Genomic DNA, 21,823 nt, shown 5'->3' with positions numbered 1-21,823 from the left:
GTTTTGTTTATTCGTTTGTTGTTGTTTATTATTGTTCTTGGGAGAGCATATAAAAAATACATTTTGTTTTAAACATTTGTGGAAATTTTCAAAAAAAGAATGTACAAAAGAATTGCATTGTTTAAAGTTGAAAAGAAAATAAAAATAGGATTTATTAAAAGGATATTTCCCACACAAAGAAAATGTAATTCGATTGGTAAAGGCGAGAAGAAAAAGAAGAAGTGATTATAGATATAAAGAAGATATAGGAATTGCAGTATAATCATCATTATATAATATCCTTAATCGATATATATATATATATATATATCGAAGTATTCCTTTGACTCTGACCTGTCCATTTATTAATGGCTTCAAAAGGGTTTCTGATCATTTTTATATTTTCCAAACACATACTTTTTTCTCATTGATCATCAAGTACATTTTGAAAATCTCATATGTATATATTTCGGTTTATTTAAAGATTACTTTCAAAACTCACATCCACCTTTTTATATTTCCTCCCACCACCTAACTCATTGCCGTGTAATTCAAAGTAACTTTTGTTTAAATCTAATCGGATTATGGATTAACTGTACACTTATCTCTTAATGTGAATTGCAGAAGAAAAGTCAGACAATAAGAAAAATGAATCAGTCGAACGACGGAAGGAGGAAAAACTTAAATTGAAAGCAGACAAAGAAGCAAGGAAGGTAAATATCACCTCTTTTTTTTTGGTTCTTAAAGTGTCATTGACTAAATCGTCTGGTTGTTCAATATCGCAGGAAGAAAAACGTCTCGCCAAAGAAGAAGAACGCTTAGCAAAACTCATGGCCAAAGAGGAAAAGAAGAAAAGTAAAAAAGAAGCCAAGGAACTGCTGTTAGCACACGATGGCAATAGCAAAAAATAGAGTTAAGATGAAGAAGTAAAGCAATTAGAAAGCAAACAAAGATAAGCTTGAAACTAAATATGCTTTGCAAAAATGGAAACCTTATACGTGATATTAAAGGGAATAGGGTGTATAATATATATACATGTGTAATATACATATGTATGAATATAGTATGGGGTTATTTTCATCATGTAAGGTTAGGTTTAACAAATTATTTGTTTTTTTATAAGTTCCAAAATTATTGTTAAACAAATCAATCATTATGGAAATTCCCTTCTAACCACAAAAAACCCACATATTTTTATCGTGAACTAGAAATATGTTTTAATCCCTAATTTATTTCTCAACAATTAAAAAAAATGACCACTAACTATTGTCATATTATATAAGATATTAAATAACAACGAGTTTTTATCCATTAAAAATTTTAAAAAAATTAATGAATCATCAATTTTTTCGTTTTGATAAAATACAACCATTTTCTTAAAGAAATCATTTTCCATTTAGAAATTTCTCTTAATGCCAAAATTCACTAGTCATTGTTCCAATAAACAATATTGGAATATTGTTTTACAATTGGGTTTTTTTTTAATTTAATTTTAATCTGTTCCGATCCCATATTTCTTCCTAATTAATAATTTTTTGTATTAAAAATTGCACCCTTTTAAATCGCACGGATTTATTATGAATAGGGCTTATACAAAAGGCACAATTTTATTTTAGTTATAATTTTAATTTATTTTTTTATTAATTTTATTTTAATTGTATTTGTTTTATTTAAATTCCACTTTTAAAACTCCTCAAGGAAATAAACAATGGTTTTGACACTTTTTTGCAATTGACAGAAAACCCAACAACAATAAAAGAACTTGTTTTGTATCATATTTAAAAAATTTCTAAAAGAAAAACTGTTATAAAGCCAAGTTTTCGTAATAACACATCACCATCATCATTGTCAATCTAACACAACTGCACACATACACTCACACTCGCACACACTGAAAGGAGTGCCAAATGATTTAATTTTCTTTAGTTGAGAAAATTAACTTTTTGCACAGCTCTTGTAGAAGAGAGTTCAGGACAAAAAGTATTTTTATTTATGTTTGTTTTTATATTCAACCCCCTCCCTCGTCGACACATTTTGTAATAATTTTTTTATACAAAAAAAAAAAAATAAAAATAAATTTAAAATTCTGTAATAATGTTCCATTAAGAAAAGGTTGTTTAATATTAACAAATTAATACTATTTAATAAACAAATTACAAAGGGAAAAAAAACAATTTAAAAATTGTTAACCCAGTTAATAAATTTGCATAAATTGAAGAAACAATATTTAGAGATCTTTTAGAATTTGAATAATGTTAATTATTTATATAATAAAACATGAAGTAAATCACATATATAATTATTATAGAATAAAAAAACGTTTTTAAACAAAAAAAATGTACCCCAAAAATCGATTTTTAACCAAGCAAAAAAAAACAAACAAATGTTTCAATTGTGTTATTGGAAAAAAATATATTTTTTATTTAGAATTAAACAATAAAAAACCGAATAAGTTATTTATTAAATTAATTATATTCTAAAGTAGATTTCATATTTAATCGGGTTTGAAAAACAAATTGAATTATAAAAAAATAATAAACATTAAAAAAATATATATTTAGATTCCCCACAAAAATGAAACCATTAACCCATTATTGAAGAAGTTCATCAAGTTCGTAAAAGACATTACTCAAATTATGTTATAACAAAAAAATGAAAAGCAATGTTTTTTTCTAAAAAAAATAATAATAATGAAATATATATAACAGTCGATCATAAGATGAAATATGCAAATAAATTACAAGAAAACAACAACAACAAAAATATACATATGAAAACATGTATAAAAAACATAACAAAATATATAAAATGAAAAAGAATAAAAAAACATGCCATGTTATTTAGTTACAAAATATTTTCTAAATTTTATTTATTTCTTGGTGAAATATATTAGCCATGAGGTAAGTTAAACATTGGTATGTTTCCCTACTGCAATAATCTACTACTTTTTACTACGATACCGAATTTTCCTTTATGATATCGAAGAAAGAGTTAAATCTAGTAAATTTTTGCATTACGGGAACAGTCCACATATGTTAACAAATCAGTAAATGATTTGTACATATTTACTTATTTTTAATTTTAAATGAGTTGCGATGAACATTTTACAATATATATTAATTTTTAAGATCCAAAAAATATTAGATTCCGCCAATTTTAAAACCTCCTGCTTTACATATAATAATATATCAGACTGGACAGGTGCCTCAAATAATGTTATCAACGGCGAAGAGGTAAATAAACTTTTAGTATCCGGTTTTATATTTCGTCCGCTTGAACCCACAATTATTGACTATAATAATTATACTCACTATGTAAACCATCCCAAATTTGATAAAATTCTAAAGGCTTGTGTTTTTTTAAATATTTATGTAGGCATAAGTTTACTGATTTTTTATTAAATTATGTTCGATACATATAAAAAACTTAAAATACATTTAAAAAAAATGAATGGCGAAGTTTGCTCATTTAATTCTAATTATCACTTTTAATTAGCACCATACGATTTCAAACAAAGTTCCAAATCAGTGGCGTATTTGTGGGGTAAATCACCGCCACAGCCATAACCTCCCAATTTGTGAATGGCAGCATAATCGAAACAGTTGACAACGCCATCCTTGTTGCAATCTTGACCATATTTAAGCATATAATTTTGAATGGTATTGGCAGCACAATAAGGATCATTTACACAATTGGCATAGGCTAGAAGAAACAATAACAACAAAAATAATTATTAAAATAAACATTAATAATAAAATGTTTAACCTACCAGTTTCCGATTCAGCAGGTTCACCATTAATGGTAAGTTTACCACCATCAGCCCAATAGGCCCAGGTGATACGGAACAAACCACACACACCACCGGCACAATAATTGGTTTGATTACAACCCGATGAGGCTTCACAGATGCAACCCAAGCAAATATCTGTCACAGGTTTCTCTAGAGAAAACAAATACAACAAAGCAAACAAAAACATTTCAATGTCAATAATAATTTTTTTTTTTTTAATTTCAAGTTTGTTGATAACATAATAGAAATTTACTTATTATTAGCTAATAAAATACACAATAAACTTATAGTATACATTGCAATTATATAATAAACTATATGAATTCTCTATTCTTTAGAATTTTTATTATGACTGGCTAACACGGTTTACGTAGAATTGAGTAGTAGTGGTAGTTCATCCAGCATCACCTTGTGTTATCAGCGTTTTGGGGTGACCTAAATTCTATTTGCGTTTATTTTTTCATCTTTCCCCATATGCCAGTATTTGATTTGAATATTCTGAGAATATCAATATCAAGTTTTGTTGTTATTGTTTGTGTTCATCTTGTCAACGTAAAATATTTATAATATTTGTTTGATCAGTGAATGGGGGTATACTGAATCGAATATTTATTATTTGTATAAATTCCCATATGAAATTTCTCCAATCAAATGTAGCACTAAAATCAATAAATTTGGAATTTCATTGCCCGTAATCTGTTTTGAAGAATAAATAAAATGGTATTAAAATTGCTAGACGTAACTTGGTATATCGGCAGGGATTATTGACATCTTAAATATTTTTGAAATTCTTTTAAATATCTTGTTTATATTCAGCCGAAATTACTGGAATCGAATTTATTGTAAACATTTAAGAAACAGCAGCAGAAAATATTAAAACGGAATTAAAATAAAAATTAAACACATTTTAAAAAACGCTGTGCAATAGTTTCATATATTATTACATTTGACTTAAACACAAACAAATCATTTGTTAGTGTCAATTTAATAAAGATCTCTAGTTGGTTTTCAATAAACAGAGGCTTACAATTAATCATAAGCGAAGATGCTAATCGACAAGCTATGTAAATATCTCTACACTATTGGCCTCCGAAATACAGTGAGGACACCTATCAAATTCAAATAAAAAATTAATTTAAATAAACAATGACAACTTCCTGTCGGATTTGAAATGTTTTTATAGAATAAAGCTTTGAATGCGAATATCAACAAAGAATTACTACTATTTTTATTGCATTGATGACGTTATATCATAAGAAAAAACTTGGACCAATATCAACACTACCAACTATTACAATATCTGTATGTATGTATTTTTTATTATATTTCCTTTTGTATTTTTTAATCTCTTTTCCTATACTAAATTTTAGTTGATCATGAACGCCCCTGAACCTTGAGTAAAATGATCATTACTCTTGTTTGCCGGCTAACTGGCTGGATGGCTGGCTTATTGATGCTTGGAATATGCCTGAAGTGCGTCCGAATCTTCGTTGAACAATCTGTGGATATGTCTTTAATTTGAATGACAACAGCAACAAGTTTTGCAACTTTTCCAAAACCTGACAACCAACATCCGTAGTCATTTAACTGTATTCTAGCTAGCTTCGTTCGCTATGGATGCTAATAACAGAATAACGTAAAGCACACTCTTTAGCCAATGGTCGGATGGATGGATGTGCATTTTTAACGTAAGCATGTTTTCAAGAGGCATGCCAAGTGGTGGAACTGCATTTCCAAAGAATGACGGCGGGTTTTTTTGTGACCTTCATAGAGGCCAATGTAATTTGCATTATCTAGAAGGATGCTAACCAGGAAATTGATTGGTAAAATATTTCACAATTTAAATAAGGCTTCATTCTGTGAAGACGATGTAGACCACTCTAAGCACAACATAAATCATGCATCGTAGTCATTATGTTATAGAAGAAAAAACTATTCCAGTTAAGAAAAAGATAAAAGATAAATCGATTATTTTTCATGAGAAAATAATCAAATGTGCAAATACAGGAAATATTATTTGTGTTATATACACTGTCAACGTACTAGAACTGTGAGTATATTTAATAAAATGCAATGTAGCTGAATTATGTTGTAAAAAAAATGCAATGCTTTAAATATGACATATAGAATGCGGAATGCTGCAAATTATACTCCACCATGGAGCTGTTATCTCAATCAATATAAAATTAGGAGGCCGATTTAAAGTCTTTCTTTCTTTATACTTTTTTCGGACATCGAATATTCTGTCCCACTCCAAGGTTAAAAAAATATATAATAGTTGTATTCAATATCTTCTGAAATTTTGGTACAAAATTTGAAAATATGCACCAATTCTTTACAAAATATTTATAAATTAAAAGAGGAAAAACACTGTAATGCCCCCCTTGTACTGTGACAATCAATTTAAAATTGGCAAAGTTAAATAACCCTAACGACATTTCGAATATAACATCATTACAACAAACTGCAATATTTCTTCCTACAATGTATAATAAATTATTGACAATTTGTTATGTGAAATGAATACCAAAATGTTTACGGAGATGCAAATTGCCGAAAGTCAAATTTCTTTTTCAAAATTATTTACGAGAAAATGTATGTATCGGAATTTTAACAAAACAAATAATGATCTGGTTTCTCTTTTTTTTGACAGGAACATGCTGTGAATGCAAAATGGATTATTTTTTAAATAAAAAAATCTTAGTCATTGTTTTTTTTTTCATTGAATCAACAATCAAAAATTGTTTGTATACAAATTGATTTTCAATTGAAAAAAAAAAAACTAATACGGCTTATGAAGGTGTGGGCGTCAAATAATGTTAAATAATCTATATTTCTTCTCTCTTTCTTTTTATGTGTTAACATAATCGGCTTTACAATTATTGAATTAATGTTTTAATGACCAATTTTTAAAGAAGAAATAATTAAACAATTTCATTTTTGAGACGTGAGCTTATTATTAAACCCACATCCATAACTTGTTTAACATGAAAAAATATTAATGGTTTCTAGGTCGCTGTTTGTTTTTGTTGGAGTTCTTTAACCTTTGTTGTTTTGTTTTTAATGTCATTCGATAAGAAAAACTCAATATATAGATTGTTATGAATTTCTAATTAACATAATTCTTGTTAATAAATATTTCCATAGAATTGCTTAGATCTTTTTGGAATTTTTTACCCAGTATTATAGGTTTTTTTTTGGGAAATCCCTCTCATACGCCAATGAAACATAAAGCTTTGAGATTGATATCAATAAAAGTTTGGGATTTTTTCCTGAAATAATATATCCTATTGCAGTTTCGATTTAATGTTGCATGACTTTTGTTTCGACTTAAATTGTTGTTAGATAATTATCTTTTATATATTAGTTTGAAGCCAATTTAATTCATTAACAGTAGAATCTTAAACTGAACAGTAGTTCGAAACAGAATATTTATTTTACTAAAAATTATTTTTAATAATAGTGTATTACATTACACATCATAAAACATAAATTTCATACAATCAACAGTAGTATTGTTGTTACTCAATAAAAGTTATTTTTGTTTTTGTAATTTTCCCACCAATAATAATAATAACTTAAATAATAAACAATGAACTTGTACATTGTCTACGGCTATGCAATACAATTTCATTCACTAACCACCCAAACATGTGGAATTTACAATTTTTAACGAAAGAAAAAAACAACAATAGTCTGTCTACGTTTTTGTACGTATCCGCTATAGAACACCGGTTAATTTGCACTGAATTGTTAATAAACCAATGATGTTAATAATCAAAAGAAATTCATTTGAATTAGAAAAGAAACGAGTTTAATTTTCATTGTTACTCATGAACGAACGATTTGTTTTGATATTCAAAAAACAAAAACCCACAAGATATAGAACTGATTGATCAATATAAAAATAAACCGATTGAATCATATCAAAGAATACATTTCAAGAAATCTTAGAATATTCACAAAAAACTGGATTTTTCATCGCTGATTATAAATGCATAAATCGATCATATCATATTTCCAATAAAATAAAATACTCATCAAAATATTGCTATTATTTACATACCTTGGGCAAGAGTTATTGCAAACATTGCCAAACACACAACAATGGCCACAGTCAAGGCATAAAAACTTTTATTGGACATTTTGTTCTATTGTTTATTCGACAATTATATATAATTTTTTATTATTTTAACACTTTTCGTTACAACGAAAATTCCGACAACACCTCTAAAATGTGCACGCAGTGAACCTCAGCTCTTGATAAATGCTTTAAAACTAAAATATTTTTTCGCTTTCGTAGATTTTTAAATCACTTCAACAAAATTTGTATTGAAAGCTTTTTTGTTGAAGCTTATTTAAGCTGTATTTTTTAAACGTTATCATACAAAAGACTTAAGAGACAAACTTTAATTGAGAGTTTAAGCTAACGTACAATAACAAGCCCAGCAGGAAACTTTAATAAATATTGAACGGGATGATTATGTCTTAAAAATGTAAAATATTTATTAATTTAATATCTTCATTCAACAAATAATAGTTTTTATTGACATTTCCCTATTCGAAACAAAAACATCCCATTTCTTCCTAGTCTAAACCAATTCCAATGAACTCTGTTAAATATTAATTATTTTGTATGTTAAAAAAATCAAGTTTGGGCTTGGTTCTCGTTTAAGAAATAAAATTGAATTGAATTGAAAAAGAAAGCAACATGAACATTTTTAAGAAAATATTTGTATAATAAAAACTAAGGAGGGAACTTTTATTAATATATCATATACCTACATACCATGTTCAACTGAGGTTACTATCAAGCCTCAATTCGATCGAATTCGACCGACCGAACGAACTGTTACAATAATTAAACATTTATAGAATTTAATTTTGTCGAAAAAAATTATACAGAATAATTGACGTTTCCATTTATTATTTGCAACATTCCTCTTTCCTTCTACGTAAACTACTCAGCACTTTCAATTTCCTACTTAAAAAGACAAAAATGTTGTTTATTTACAACTCGTATATTAATAAATACGGGAGAACATTCGGGATTATGTGGCCTACTTAATCCGCCCTGATGATGTCATCATTGAGACATAATTTGGTAGCATCCTTAAGAACGATTTTTTTTCAAATATTTAACAAAAAACTAAAATTTAAATTCTCAACACATTTTTACTGAAATCGTCAATGACGTCAACCAATTATCCAGTTTTTATATAACTCTCTTTCTTTTTAAGTCCAACCATACAATCATTAAATTAAAACACAAGTCTATTTTTTTTCTTGCTCAAAATTATAAAAGAAATCTCATTGTTTTATTTGAAACCACAGATAGTAACACCTTAGATTTTGTTGAAGGCAGCAATATCAACAGATTGTACGAAATCTTCGAATTCTTGAATCTTTTCAGTCAACAAATCAATGGAAACCTTCTCGTCTTCAATGACGCACATAATTTGCAATTTGTTAATACCATAACCGACTGGAACCAATTTGGAGGCACCCCACAACAGACCGTCCATTTCGATGGTACGAACATTCTTTTCCATTTCTTTCATGTCGGTTTCATCATCCCAAGGCTTGACATCCAACAAGACAGAAGATTTGGCAATTAAGGCGGGTTTCTTGGATTTCTTGGCGGCATAAGCAGCAACACGTTCCTCACGGATTCTGGCGGCTTCAGCATCTTCTTCTTCATCATCGGAACCGAATAGATCGACATCGTCATCATCATCATCGGCTACTGTGGGTTTGGCACCGGCAGTTTGTGGAAGAGGAGCACCACCCCAGGCAGCTTTTTCGGTAGCATCGAAAGATGCAATGTGTTTGTACCAACGAAGAGCATGGGGGAAGTCACCAGATGGAGCCTTACCTAAGGCTTCGAACACAGAAAGATCAGCTTTGGTTGGTTCATAACTGCAAAAGCAAAAAATTCAAATTCCATTATAATCGAAAAATTGCCGACGTTTACGTTCCGCCATAACCTCAATTTGTCACTTTGACTCTTACCCGCTGATGTAGCTGTTGTCGGCCAAGAATTCGTTCAATTCCTTAAGACCTTGTGGGGTTTTAACATCACCGAAAGCCATGTCTGTTTATTTGTTTTAAAATATAAGTAATAACTTAAAAATATATCTGGTCCGTAAGCCAAAAGATCTGCTTGCCAAAATCCGACAACCGGAAAGAAACGTGGAGTATAAAAAGTGTGGCCAAGTTTGTGAATCAATCGGTTACTTGCATATTTTTTGCAAATCATATTGAAATGATGCCCCTGGCTCATTTCAATCACTGGAAAATAATAACAATTTTAGGGCTAAACAAAACGAAGGAATGTGAAAACAGAGTGATGGAATTTTTTGCACAAAAAATGATATTTTGATTAAAAATATTTTTTTTTATTTAAAACAAGGTTTATTCATAAGGTTAACAAGGAGGCGATTTCAAAGAATAAATAAACAAAAAATATTTTTATTCGAAACAGAATAGTCCTACACAATCTTATCAATACGCTTTTTTGAAAGATATTTGGAATTTTTATACTGTTCTGCTTTGTATTTGGCGATTAAAAAGTTGATAGTAAGAGAAGACTAAGAAAGAATTTACCTGCCGGTAACCTTATGAATAAACCTTGATTTAAAATTTTATTTATTATAGCAAAGGTTTTTGTTTTGATACACACCATATTATTGCAGCATGCTGCAAACCATAAGCATGCAGGCAAATTTTGAAGTAGTATTAGTAATTTTATGTCACTATGAAAACATATGTGTGATAATTTCATGCAGTACGAAAACCAAAAAGTTTTGATTTTGATAATGACCCCCTTTCAATGCGGTGAATTTTGTTAATTTTCTAATGGTCTGTTCCAAAACCTGGAAGAATGTAAAGATTTTACTACGATGACAGTTTTTCCTTTATGATATCAGAAAAAATAGTAAAAATTAGTATATCCGGGCAGTACGGGAACAGACCATAAGTTGTCAAATTTGTTTTTTTTTTTGCGAGTATACTTGCGGTAAGTCTTTGTTTGCCGGAGAGAGGGGCAAGAAGAATAGAAATGGGGAAAAATTGTTCGTGCCAACAATTTTCTGGCAATTCGTTTTGTGTATTTTGTTTGTAGAGTCTGAAATTTGAAATACCAATCCAAAACATTTTCAACGAGAGTATTTTTGTCTGCTGTATTCATATTTCTAGAATTCCTTTGATGTTGTTTTATTCAATTGCAATTTCAAATTCAATTTTCTTTCCACAAAAATAAAAAAGATTCACAAAATGTCAAAAAAATAGTTTGGAACCCTAATAGTACGTTAACATTTAACCGGATTTCGTTAACCCAGTGGGTTTCAATTGTCAATTCCTTTGCATATATGTCAAATAAATCCTCATAATGTAGGCTAACCCGGTAAAATGTTCCAATGTATATGCCGTTTACTTGCCATGTATAGACGCATTAAGCAAGTTCAAAAGAGAACGATAAGAATTGCTGCAAGTAAACTCGCCTAATCTAAATCAGGACTAAAAAGGATATGTACGTGTTGAAATAAAGTAAATACAATTTTAATACAAAATAGCATTTTTTGTGTTATAAAGACAACTTTTGTAATTATGATTGAAGAGTCACACTATTCAAGCACACATGTACACAGGGGCTCATCAGCAGTATAGTATTTGAGGACCATAACGCGTTCGTCCGGAAGTAATTACTTTGTTATGGATGAAACAAACAGTTTATGGTATTCTCTACAGGATTTTGAGAAGAATTCATAACCGTTCATTCATTTGTTCAAGTGTTGACAGAAGAAACCACTACCTATATATATTTTCTGTTATTCACCTCTAGTTGTCCTATCTTGTATAATTCTCCCATGAAGTCAGCAAAATACGCATTGCGTATACATTTGAATATTTTTAATATTTAAAATTGGTCTGTTCTCGTACTGCAAGAATCTACTAGATTTTAATATTTTCTTCGATATCTTAAAGGAAAATTATCGTAGTAAAACGTAGTAGATTCTTGCAGTACGGGAACAGGCCAAATGTGTATTTTCGATTGTTTGAAACTAGAATTCCAGTCCATGGTACAATTATAAAAGGTAACAGCAAATCCCAGCTGATTTGATTCCAACGTAATACTAGTGTCAATATGAATTTGACAAATTATGTTTTTAAAAATCACCCAACAGGAAAATTGGCAAATGGCTCAATTATAGGAAAGATGTGGAAGCGATAGAAATATAAATTTGATAGATTTTCATTCATGTTTTTCAATTTTTATTTTGAGGATTCGAAAATATTTCATTTTCAAAATAAAAATAATTTGATGATAATTTGTTTACATTTTTCTGTCAAAGGAGTTGACACTAGTAGAACTTACAACAACAAATTTCCATGTGGTTGTTGTATCGTTTTTTTGTACAACAACACTAGTTACCTTCTATTATTATACCATGATTCCAGTCATTGGAAAAATTGTGTTTTTATAAAAGTGTGAGTTTTCTATCAAATAAAACCTGTTTCCATCCATTTCCGTCGTTTTTAATTGGAACATGTAAAGAAGGTCCTTGCTGATTTGGGCAATATGGACGTTCAACAAACCCAATACAAAAGAAAAGGTGGGTATTTTAGTACATAATGCATTGAGATACACATTTTTTACAAAAATATATATTTTATTTTACCGATATTGCACAAAATTGCACAACTGATATACAAAAATTAATTGACTGTTTCTGTAAAATTCTAAACGAACGAATTCGAGTGACTTACTGACACATCTATTGTTTTTAGTTTACAAGTTTTTTTTTTATAAAAAAAAAACAACTGTTTTTGTTCTAATTTGCAACTCTAAATTTCATTTTGTTTAGTCGAAAATCAAATTTTATATCCCTAATTTCGGCGTACGAGCCGACTTGACGTATCCCTAATCGGCAATTCTCTCCATGCCCTTTTTCTCAACAATACGCTTATCAAACGGTGTCCATCACACCTCATTCGTAAATTTTATTTTTTTTTTCTCTCCACTTTGAGTTTCTTCTTTATCGGGCATTTTTTCATTCTTCCCTATTTGTATGAATTCGTCGAGCGAAGTTGGTAGCAGTTCTTGCAACATAGCTGTCAGTTGAATTGTCAAAGCAAAGATAGTCTGTCGGGCGACGGAATGTTTATTGAAAAGGAAAATTTGCTTGCAAAAATATAAAAAAAATTATATATAATAAATAAATGTACTAAACAAAAGTGGTGTTAATTTAACTACACACGAATACAGCAGCAAATTGAAATAGCAAATAACTGCAAGAATTGATCGGAAAAAAGTTTTCGTGGCCGCGGATGAAAAATTTGTTGCAAAAAGCAGAGGAAGAAAAGAAAAAAGGCTTATTCTCTTGTACGTATATATTCCCGAAATGAAGAAAATTCTATTGTAGTGGTGTGTCAACGACAGAATGTCGAAACAAATGTTGTGAATAAGGATACGGAAAAAAGTAAAACCAGTGGAAAAAGTGCCAATCATTTGTGCAATATTTTTGTAAATCTGGGATTGTTGCTGGTGGTGTGGCTGGATGTGAGTTTTGGTTGGTGCGCGATTGTTTTCTTCCTTTTTCTGTTCGCTAAATTTCGTTGCCTGCTGTCGATGAGTGGGGTAAGGAAGAAGGTGGCTGGCTGGTTGGCTGCTAGTACCTCTTTTTTCGTGTTTATTACTTTGTGAATTCATCATAATGGCGTCGCGTATTTCCTTCTTGAACGCTCTCTCACTTTATCTTACTCCTGCGTGAACTTTCGCTCTTGATGACTGTGGATGCTGTTTGTCGGAGATTCCATAGTTCTCAACAACCACCACCACGCAACACCGTCACCGTTCATCTAGTATACGTTTGCTTCGTATATCTATTTTTGGTTAGGAAGAAATTCGGGAAGTTCAAAAGATATACGATGATAATGATGCTGATGTGGATAAAGTGATACAACAACGAAAAGGAAATGCCTTAGGATCCAGAAGTTTGTGTAAACGTGTGTAGAAAAAAGTTTACGTTGAAGTTGAAAGTGGTGGAAGGGTGGAGGGAGGTTTGTCATGGGAACAAATGTATATGAATTTCCTATCCTATATCCTGGAAGTTGCATGTCAGTGTTGAATTTGTAAAAAAACGAAACATTTGTATTTCAAGACAATTAATTTGAAATCGACGGTGGGTGTGTATTTTAAGGAAAATAGTACTTAGTTAATCTGTGCTAATTATATGAAAAAAATTGAATGGATTAGGATTTGGAATTCATTTTATTTTTGGTTTGTTCTCACTTTGATATGGAATGTGAATGGGGATTAAAAATGTTAATCCATACCATAATAACTGTTGTCCTTATTTTGTCCTACCAAGTGATTATTCCATTTTTGTTTTCCACTTCATTTTCACAACAATGTTAAAGTATCAGTTGTGTCTTTGCTTTTGGGAATCATTGTTTCTTCGAACTTACAATATGTCCTGTGCTGTTTATATTCAAGTGATATTTACTTGGACGGTAAACTCATAAATGCCTCAAACCCTTTTTTACGGTATACCGATTTCCGAATGATGTCTGTTGTTTATATTCAATAATTTTGTTGCATATTTTTTTATTATGAATTTATTTCTTCTGCTAATAATAGACATCGATTTATAAGCCTCATTGCTCTTAAAGTTTTTTCTTTCTTGCCATTGCTCCATCATCTCGATTTGCTTTTTAATTAGTTTTGTTGGTTGGTAATAATTATAATTAATGCATAGTAAGCAATAATGTCAATACACTCTAGTGTTCCGTTTCCTGAAGACTTTGGCATGTGTTACTATCCACTCTCATAGTATCTATCTATTTGTTGCCTTTTAATCATAAGCGAAAGGTGCACCAGTCTTTTTTTATTGGTTATTAATAACACAACATGTGTATAACAATATTCACGGCACTATGTGGCCTGGGTGTCACGTCGAGAGGTGGAAATTTAACTATAAGCAAGTAAGCAACCACCAGTGCCAGTACATCGATTGTACATACATACAGACATACAATAATTTCCTTTTAGATATCCTCGGCAGTTTATTGAAGCTGAATAATTGTGATAGAATGTCTAATACTTATATTAGAATGGTTAATTTAATTAAATTTCAACAGGTTAGAACCGATCGAATTTAAATTTCCTGCCTAAAATCCTACCAAGTTATTCATGAGGATACTTCTTGAATGTTTTGAAGAAAAAAAATAAACATGACATCGGTACATATTTGAAAACCCCCTCCTTCTGAAAAACCTCCCCCCTCACGTTTGTTTTTTTCGTTCTGTAGCCAATGTCAACCTGTATGTATGTTATTTTTTTGTTTCTTCTTTTTTGTTATTTCAATTTTGCGTGATATTTAGTTGTTTATTGTTGTTGTGATTCCATGTAAAACCGCTTTTAGGATTTTGCTTAAAATTAGCCATATTCGGTCTAGTGTTTTGTGACTTTTTTCTTATGTTTAATATTTCTTACTTGAATTGTTTTTATTCTATTTGCACAATGTGTGGTGTTTCTTCTGACAGTTGGCTGTCATACTGATCTGTCGAAAATATGTGAAAAACGTACATCTGTTGCCGCAGCCAGAATACATAGAAGACATAAGAAAACTGAAAGCAAACGTCTTGTCTAAAATTATGACGTCAAGAGATGAGGAAAATATTTTCACTTAATTGTAACAATTGCATTACATTTTCTACCCACCAATTGCTTACTAATGATGAAAACGGGTTGACTTGTTTCAGCATCATTTCTGCTGCATGCCACCTTAATATATTAAAATACCGCCAAAGTGAGAATTTTCTTGCTTTTGTAAGCATTCATTTTAAAAATAGCCGAAAAATGCAATAAAAACAGCTAAGCACAACAAAAACAACAAAATAATGGAAATGAAAACATTGACATTTGAAAGTAAAATTTATGTAATTTCAACAGGGTGACGCAAAATATACCAGCCAATGTTAATAAATCTAGAAATACATTGGGAAATTTTCGGTTTGTAATTTTCAATCAATTCACTCGCTTAGAATCTAAATTAGCCTAACTAGGTCTAATATAATGCATCACAATTTCAGAAAAGGTACCATGTAAGACGTAATATTCATATGAATTTAGGTTATAATAAAAACGGCTAGATCAACGGAAATGTTTTTTTTTTTTTTAATTCGAAATTTTCATTTGAAATATTTAAGATAACTCTTCAAGTATATTTCATTAAAAAAACTCTTCGAATTATTCCATATAAAATAGAGGAAGAAGCATTTCAATTCACCCTGTAATTGATGATTGTTTTTCTATTTCTTGTGATGTTTTTCTTGTTTTTTCACAATTCAACTTTGAATATCTTCTTCTTCCCTTGTTCATTATTCTTTATTGTTAATCTATTTACAGATACGAAAACAGCAAACATTTTTTTTAGTTTGCAAAAAATGGGAATAGCAAACACCATCTAAATCGAAGTAGATACAAACATAAACAAGCCAGCCATACGCAATACATACCACCATTCTGTTGGATAAAGAGAGGAAGAGCCAGCTAGCCACCAAGTACGATTTACTGTGCAAACACACCGAGTATAAAAGTTAAATATTTTTTGGGGATAAACTCAAAATCAAAATAAACAAATAAAGCAGCACGCAAGCCCTGATACATTCAAACGTTGCAGGAGGCATCATCAGCAGCATTCATAACTAACATGTTGTATTATTGATGAGACGGGACAAATCGATCAAATTTCGATAGTATGGTGCATTTAAGGAACACTATTGTCAGCACCAACAATAAACAATACATTATTAATACGCCTAAAAAAATAATTACAATAACAACAACTGCATATTTCTTTGGCAGTCGCTGAGAACATTTACAAGTACGGAGTAAAATATTGCTTTTAAACAAAATAGCAAAATAAATACAAAGGCGTAAAAACAAGAGCCAAGAAAAAGTGTTGGTGTTTTACGATATCGACAATTTATTTGCATGCTCTCTTCCGTCAGAAGTAGTACATCATCTGTTTAATCGTTAAATAATTACCGATACACAAGTACACCCCTCAAACACAAGGAGATCTGAGACGACTGCAGCATTTGTCAGCGGTGTTTACATCAGTTCCGAAACTAAACCAAACATACAAAACAGCGTGGTTGCTCACAGACATCAGCACCACGGCAAGCAAATATTTTTTCAAAACTGTTATTTTTTAAATTGGAAAAATTACAAATTTCAAAATGAAGCGCCGTAATGCCGATTGCGGCAAATTACGAAGACCTATAAAACGTAACAAAATTACGGAAAGTATGTACGGCAGGTAAGTCGTCAACCGACATTGTCATAACTTCATTTACATTCTCCCTTTCTCAAATGTCTTGCAGCACCACTGTTCTGTACATGAAATTTTTGGTACTATGGGCTATTGTGATAACAGCAGATTTTATGTTTATGTTCCGATTTGAATTTCTATGGCCATTTTGGTTGCTGCTGCGTTCAGTACACGACTCATTTAAATATAAAGGACTGGTAAGTGGTGAATTCATGCCTCCCCATTATTGCCTGACTACTACAGTAATATTGTTTCATTTTGTATTGTCTGCTTTTAGGCATTTTCGGTTTTATTTGTATGCATAGCAATAACATCCGACTTGGTATGTTTATTCTTTATACCAGTTAATTGGTTATTATTTGCAGCCAGTACATATGTGTGGGTACAATATGTATGGCATACAGGTAAGTAAACAAACTGATTCTTTTTGTTTTTAAATATTTGTGAAATATATGGTGGATTGTTTGTGGTATTTAATATAATGTGGTATTTAATATAATTAAATACCACAGACTAATACACAAGGACCTTCAAGTTTGTTGTTCCATCAAGTTTCCAAGCATATTTCTTTTAACCCTGATTTTATTTCAGATAAAGGCATTTGCTTGCCAACCATCATCTTATGGATGTTATTCGTATATTTAGAGGCTGGCATACGATGGAAGGACAGCAGACATATGCCTCACTTAGATTTATGTAGACCATTTGCAGCACACTGGTAGGTGTTTTGAAATTGTTCGCTATAGAAAATTGTTCATAATGTTCGTTTGATATGATTGCAGCATTGGTTATCCTGTGGTTACTTTAGGCTTCGGCTTTAAAAGCTATGTTGGCTATCGCATGAGACAGCGAAAACAACGTGAGGTAGCTAAAGAAAACGAATTCTATATGCAATTATTGCAACAAGCACTGCCCCAAGAGGAGTCCACACAGCCGGCAGATGACACACAGACTGTGGTAGCCGCCAATACAAATTCCTCCGCAAATGCAGTTGCTGCCATCTCCTCGGCGAGTCATGGTGCACAAAACAGTAATCATCATCAAAGCAATTCGTCGGCAACGGGAGCATCACTTTCTGCTGCACATACACAGATTTCGAATTCGATAGCGACGGCGAATGGATCGGTGACATCGTTAGCACAAACTCACCATCACCACGATCAGCAGCACCAACAGACACATCATAACAATCACAATGGTAACTGTTTAACAGTAAATGGTTCCGCTTCAATGGCTTCATCTGCTGCTTGTCAAGTATCGGGTGTAGCCAGCTCCAATTTCTCCTCATCCTCAAATTCTTCCTCTTCTAATAATACAACATCTTCTACATCTACGTCTTCAGCCTCATATTTATCTTCTACGCTAACAACGGCCTCATCATCATCAACGTCTAATGATGATAAAAGCTATGTACAAATTGGTGGCGGTAGTGGTGGTAAATTTAATCTATATAAGCTTATATTCAAAACCTGGGTATTTTTCCGACCTATCTATACAGTATAAAGCTTCGCAAAAATATGATTTGACACAATATCAAAACATATTGATGCGCATTAGCATTTTATCAATCAAATTGCCATAATCCCAATGAGTATTTTTTAACATTTTATTCGAGTTTTAAACATTCAGATTTCGTAAGAAAAATACCTATGCGCACAGTTTATTTATTAATGGCTATTAATATATAATATTTGTAAATAGCTGAGCTTTAAATGTAATTTCCAATCAAGAGTTTTAACCATGAGCTTACATTATAGATATTTTATGTTTTGTGGATGAAATGCATGATATTGCTAGATTACAATCAAAATGACAAATAACTTTAAACAAACTCACCTTTTCAGCAACTTCAAATGGTCACATAGGCGGTGGAAAGAATAACCGACGTAGTATGGACAAGGAAAACCGACACAAAAATAATTCAGTGAGTAATCAAATGAATGCTGGCGGAGATAATAGTGATGCATACACAACAAGTAAGCATAACAAAAACAACAACTATCACCAGCTGAATCAGAGCAATGAAAGCAATAATCATCATCACCATCACAATAATAATAATGTGAAAGAAAAAGCCGATTGGGACAATAACAACTACCATCAGCAGCAGCAGTCGACATCAACAACCAAGGACAAGGATAAACATGGTACGACTACATAGATTTTTTTCACAACTTGATGGCAATTATTTACATTGATATTCTTTTAGAATTGCCAACAGGAAAAGCAAATAAGAAATCCGGAAATTCTTCATCGCAGCAACAGCCGTCATCAGTATTGAATGTAAATGGTAATGCGGCAACGCATGCTGACAATGAGGAGGTGGTCACGGTCGAGCCTGTTGAGAAAACTAAAGGTACATTATCGAACGTTGACTTGGGGATTAAACATTCATTTTATTAATATTTCGTCTTTCAGGTCGGAGAAATCGTTCCAAGAAGGAAAACTCTTCCAAGGACAATCACTATCATAACCATAACAACAATAACAATGCTAATAACCATCACATTCACACAAAGGATTCCAATAAGGAGAATCAGCAGCAACAGCCACACCAGAACTCATCGTCAGCATCTAAAGATACTCACAATCAACACCATCACCACAATTCAGATGCTTCATCTGTTTCATCATCATCGTCGTCCACATCATCTTCGTCGTCTTCAGCGAAATCGAGTGGTGGCAATTCCGCCACTTCGACCATATCTCATATAGCTTCTAAAGTTGTTTCTAAGATCTGTGAATCGTGTTTAAAGCTCGAGGCCGACGTTAAAAAATATCGTTCCGAGATAAGCCACATGAAACAGATCGAAAACGAGCTGAGACAAAAACTGGAAACAAACATGACAACCAAATCCTGTTTGCAGGCCAAACAGAAGGAATGTGACGAGCTGGAGAAACGTCTGCACGACTTAACCAATGCCAGGCACAATGACATGCTGCAGTTGCAATCACTCGAACGTCGTCTCAATGAAGAGAGGCGACAGAAGCAATCGTTGGAAGCGCAGCTGAATAACGAGAAAAAGGCACGCAAGCAGGCTGAAGACAAAGCATCACGTCCCGAATGTAGCACCCAGTGTAAGCAGAGAAAACAACAAATGGATGAGGAGATCAAACAACTTAGACGAGAGCTCAAAATGGCCGAAGAAGGAAAACAGCTGGCAGAACAGCATGGACGTAAATGGGAGCAAGAAGTGAGTTTTCCAATCCATATTAACTTTTTTATGACTGCTTTACTTTAATATATTTTTTTTCATTCGTGAACAAAGTTACGCATGTTTGAAGCTGAGATTCGGAATCGCGATTCCCTGCAGCCCGGTGCAGATGTTCTAATGAATGCTTTGGCAGCAATGCAGGACAAGAACTGCACTTTGGAAAAGAATCTTTCCGCAGAGACGAGGGTTAAGCTGGACTTATTCTCAGCTCTGGGAGATGCTAAGCGACAACTGGAGATTTCCGAAAGTAAGTTAACAACGTTATATCTAACAAGAACCAAAAATTCTAATTTGTCAAATTATTTGATTACAGACTTAAGGCGCTCCAAGGAGGAAGAAGTGCATGACCTCAAGGCAAAAATCGCACAGCTTCTAGCCGTAATGCCCACGGATTCACTATGCTTGCCATCATGCAGTTCAACTGGCGCTAGTTCCATGTTGCGTATGAACGATACACCTCCTCTACAAACTGGTCCTGGCCCTGCTTCGCCCATGTTAACCAGTTTAAGTGCCGCCCAAGCCCAGCAACAATTAGCCGGCCGCGTTGTACCAACATCAGCATCTGATTATGTGCAGCAATCTCTGAATACAGATTATGTGGTTACAAATCAACAACAACAGCAGCAACAACAACAACAGCAGCAGCAACAACAGCAAAGCCAGTGTCCCTGTGTTGTGCCCGTGTCTGTGGCCACTTCGGTTTTAGTTTCTCAAGTCTCAAATGGCGTAACAAATACCAACGGCTCGAACCTGGATCCCAATGCAACAGTTTATACACCCAAATGCCCCAATAATGCAGCCGGCGTGGTTGTGGTTGGTGGTTCTGGAGATGCCTGATGTATACTTAACAATGTTAATCATTTGTCGAATACCAGACGTCATGTTTGAGATTATTTTTAATTTTATCAAAAACAAACGTAAATCAGAATCTATTCTCTCTTGTACATGGCATACTCTTTTCACCACATCTAATTAAGGCAGCGGTAATTACACACACACACATACAAACTCAAACTCTAATTACTTGACCAGATAATTTGGAGATGATGGCATTTGCGCCAAGAAAAGAGGATGCCATTGCAAATTTAGATTACAATTATTAAAACTTAACAACAACCAGAAAACATGATTACAACAAAAGTATCTCTTATTGAATGAAAAACACACAAAACAGAAAAAAAAACAAAACACAAATTTGAAAAATGAAATAAAACTGCATTAAAAAGAAAAAAAAATACAAATCAATATTTTTTGGGGAAGGAGTTTTGGGGGATTTTCGTTGGCATGATAGATTATGTATGTCAAACAAATGCCAATAGATCCAACCTGGATCCCAGTGCTACAATTCATAATCCCAAATGCCTCAACAATTCAGTCATTGAGATGTGTGATGTATACTTGACAATGTTACTCATTTGTCAAATACCAGACGATGTTTGAAATTATTTTTAATTTGATTAAAATACTTCTAATCATAATCTCTTTTCTCTTGTACATTT

General features: G+C 31.9%; 4 protein-coding genes across 4 annotated transcripts in view; 2 read left to right on the top strand and 2 right to left on the bottom strand.

Moving 5' to 3' along the window:
- LOC133334419 (uncharacterized) overlaps window positions 1–929 on the top strand; it is a 32,898-nt gene extending 31,969 nt beyond the window's left edge. Inside the window, exons 5-6 of the mRNA XM_061542714.1 lie at window positions 604–692; window positions 765–929. Coding sequence (XP_061398698.1) covers window positions 604–692; window positions 765–890 — 215 coding nt within the window. The 3' untranslated portion in view covers window positions 891–929. The remainder of the gene's footprint in view (window positions 1–603; window positions 693–764) is intronic.
- Window positions 930–3,426: 2,497 nt separating this feature from the next.
- LOC133334409 (lysozyme-like) lies at window positions 3,427–7,926 on the bottom strand. The gene is made up of 3 exons (XM_061542705.1): window positions 7,836–7,926; window positions 3,749–3,919; window positions 3,427–3,681 (listed from the first exon to the last, which is right to left on the bottom strand). The coding sequence occupies exons 1-3, from the start codon at window positions 7,912–7,914 to the stop codon at window positions 3,467–3,469; spliced, it is 465 nt and encodes a 154-aa protein (XP_061398689.1). The 5' UTR covers window positions 7,915–7,926; the 3' UTR covers window positions 3,427–3,466.
- Window positions 7,927–9,103: 1,177 nt separating this feature from the next.
- LOC133334395 (probable elongation factor 1-beta) lies at window positions 9,104–9,918 on the bottom strand. The gene is made up of 2 exons (XM_061542690.1): window positions 9,782–9,918; window positions 9,104–9,688 (listed from the first exon to the last, which is right to left on the bottom strand). Exons 1-2 carry the CDS (start codon window positions 9,859–9,861, stop codon window positions 9,115–9,117), a joined length of 654 nt encoding a protein of 217 aa, XP_061398674.1. The 5' UTR covers window positions 9,862–9,918; the 3' UTR covers window positions 9,104–9,114.
- Window positions 9,919–16,911: 6,993 nt separating this feature from the next.
- Window positions 16,912–21,295, top strand: LOC133334400 (macoilin). Its single transcript, XM_061542696.1, has 10 exons — window positions 16,912–17,097; window positions 17,162–17,306; window positions 17,387–17,513; window positions 17,701–17,827; window positions 17,892–18,544; window positions 18,954–19,256; window positions 19,319–19,465; window positions 19,528–20,303; window positions 20,379–20,571; window positions 20,638–21,295. The coding sequence occupies exons 1-10, from the start codon at window positions 17,018–17,020 to the stop codon at window positions 21,159–21,161; spliced, it is 3,075 nt and encodes a 1,024-aa protein (XP_061398680.1). The 5' UTR covers window positions 16,912–17,017; the 3' UTR covers window positions 21,162–21,295.
- Window positions 21,296–21,823: the final 528 nt, after the last annotated feature.

This window comes from Musca vetustissima, unplaced genomic scaffold (assembly GCF_032173495.1).
Source record: "Musca vetustissima isolate MV318-11 ecotype Yass unplaced genomic scaffold, APGP_CSIRO_Mvet_v1 utg4101, whole genome shotgun sequence".
NCBI classification, from domain to species: Eukaryota; Metazoa; Arthropoda; class Insecta; order Diptera; family Muscidae; genus Musca; species Musca vetustissima.
Note: the sequence above shows the minus strand (reverse complement) of the source record. Positions and strands in the feature narration are given on the sequence as shown.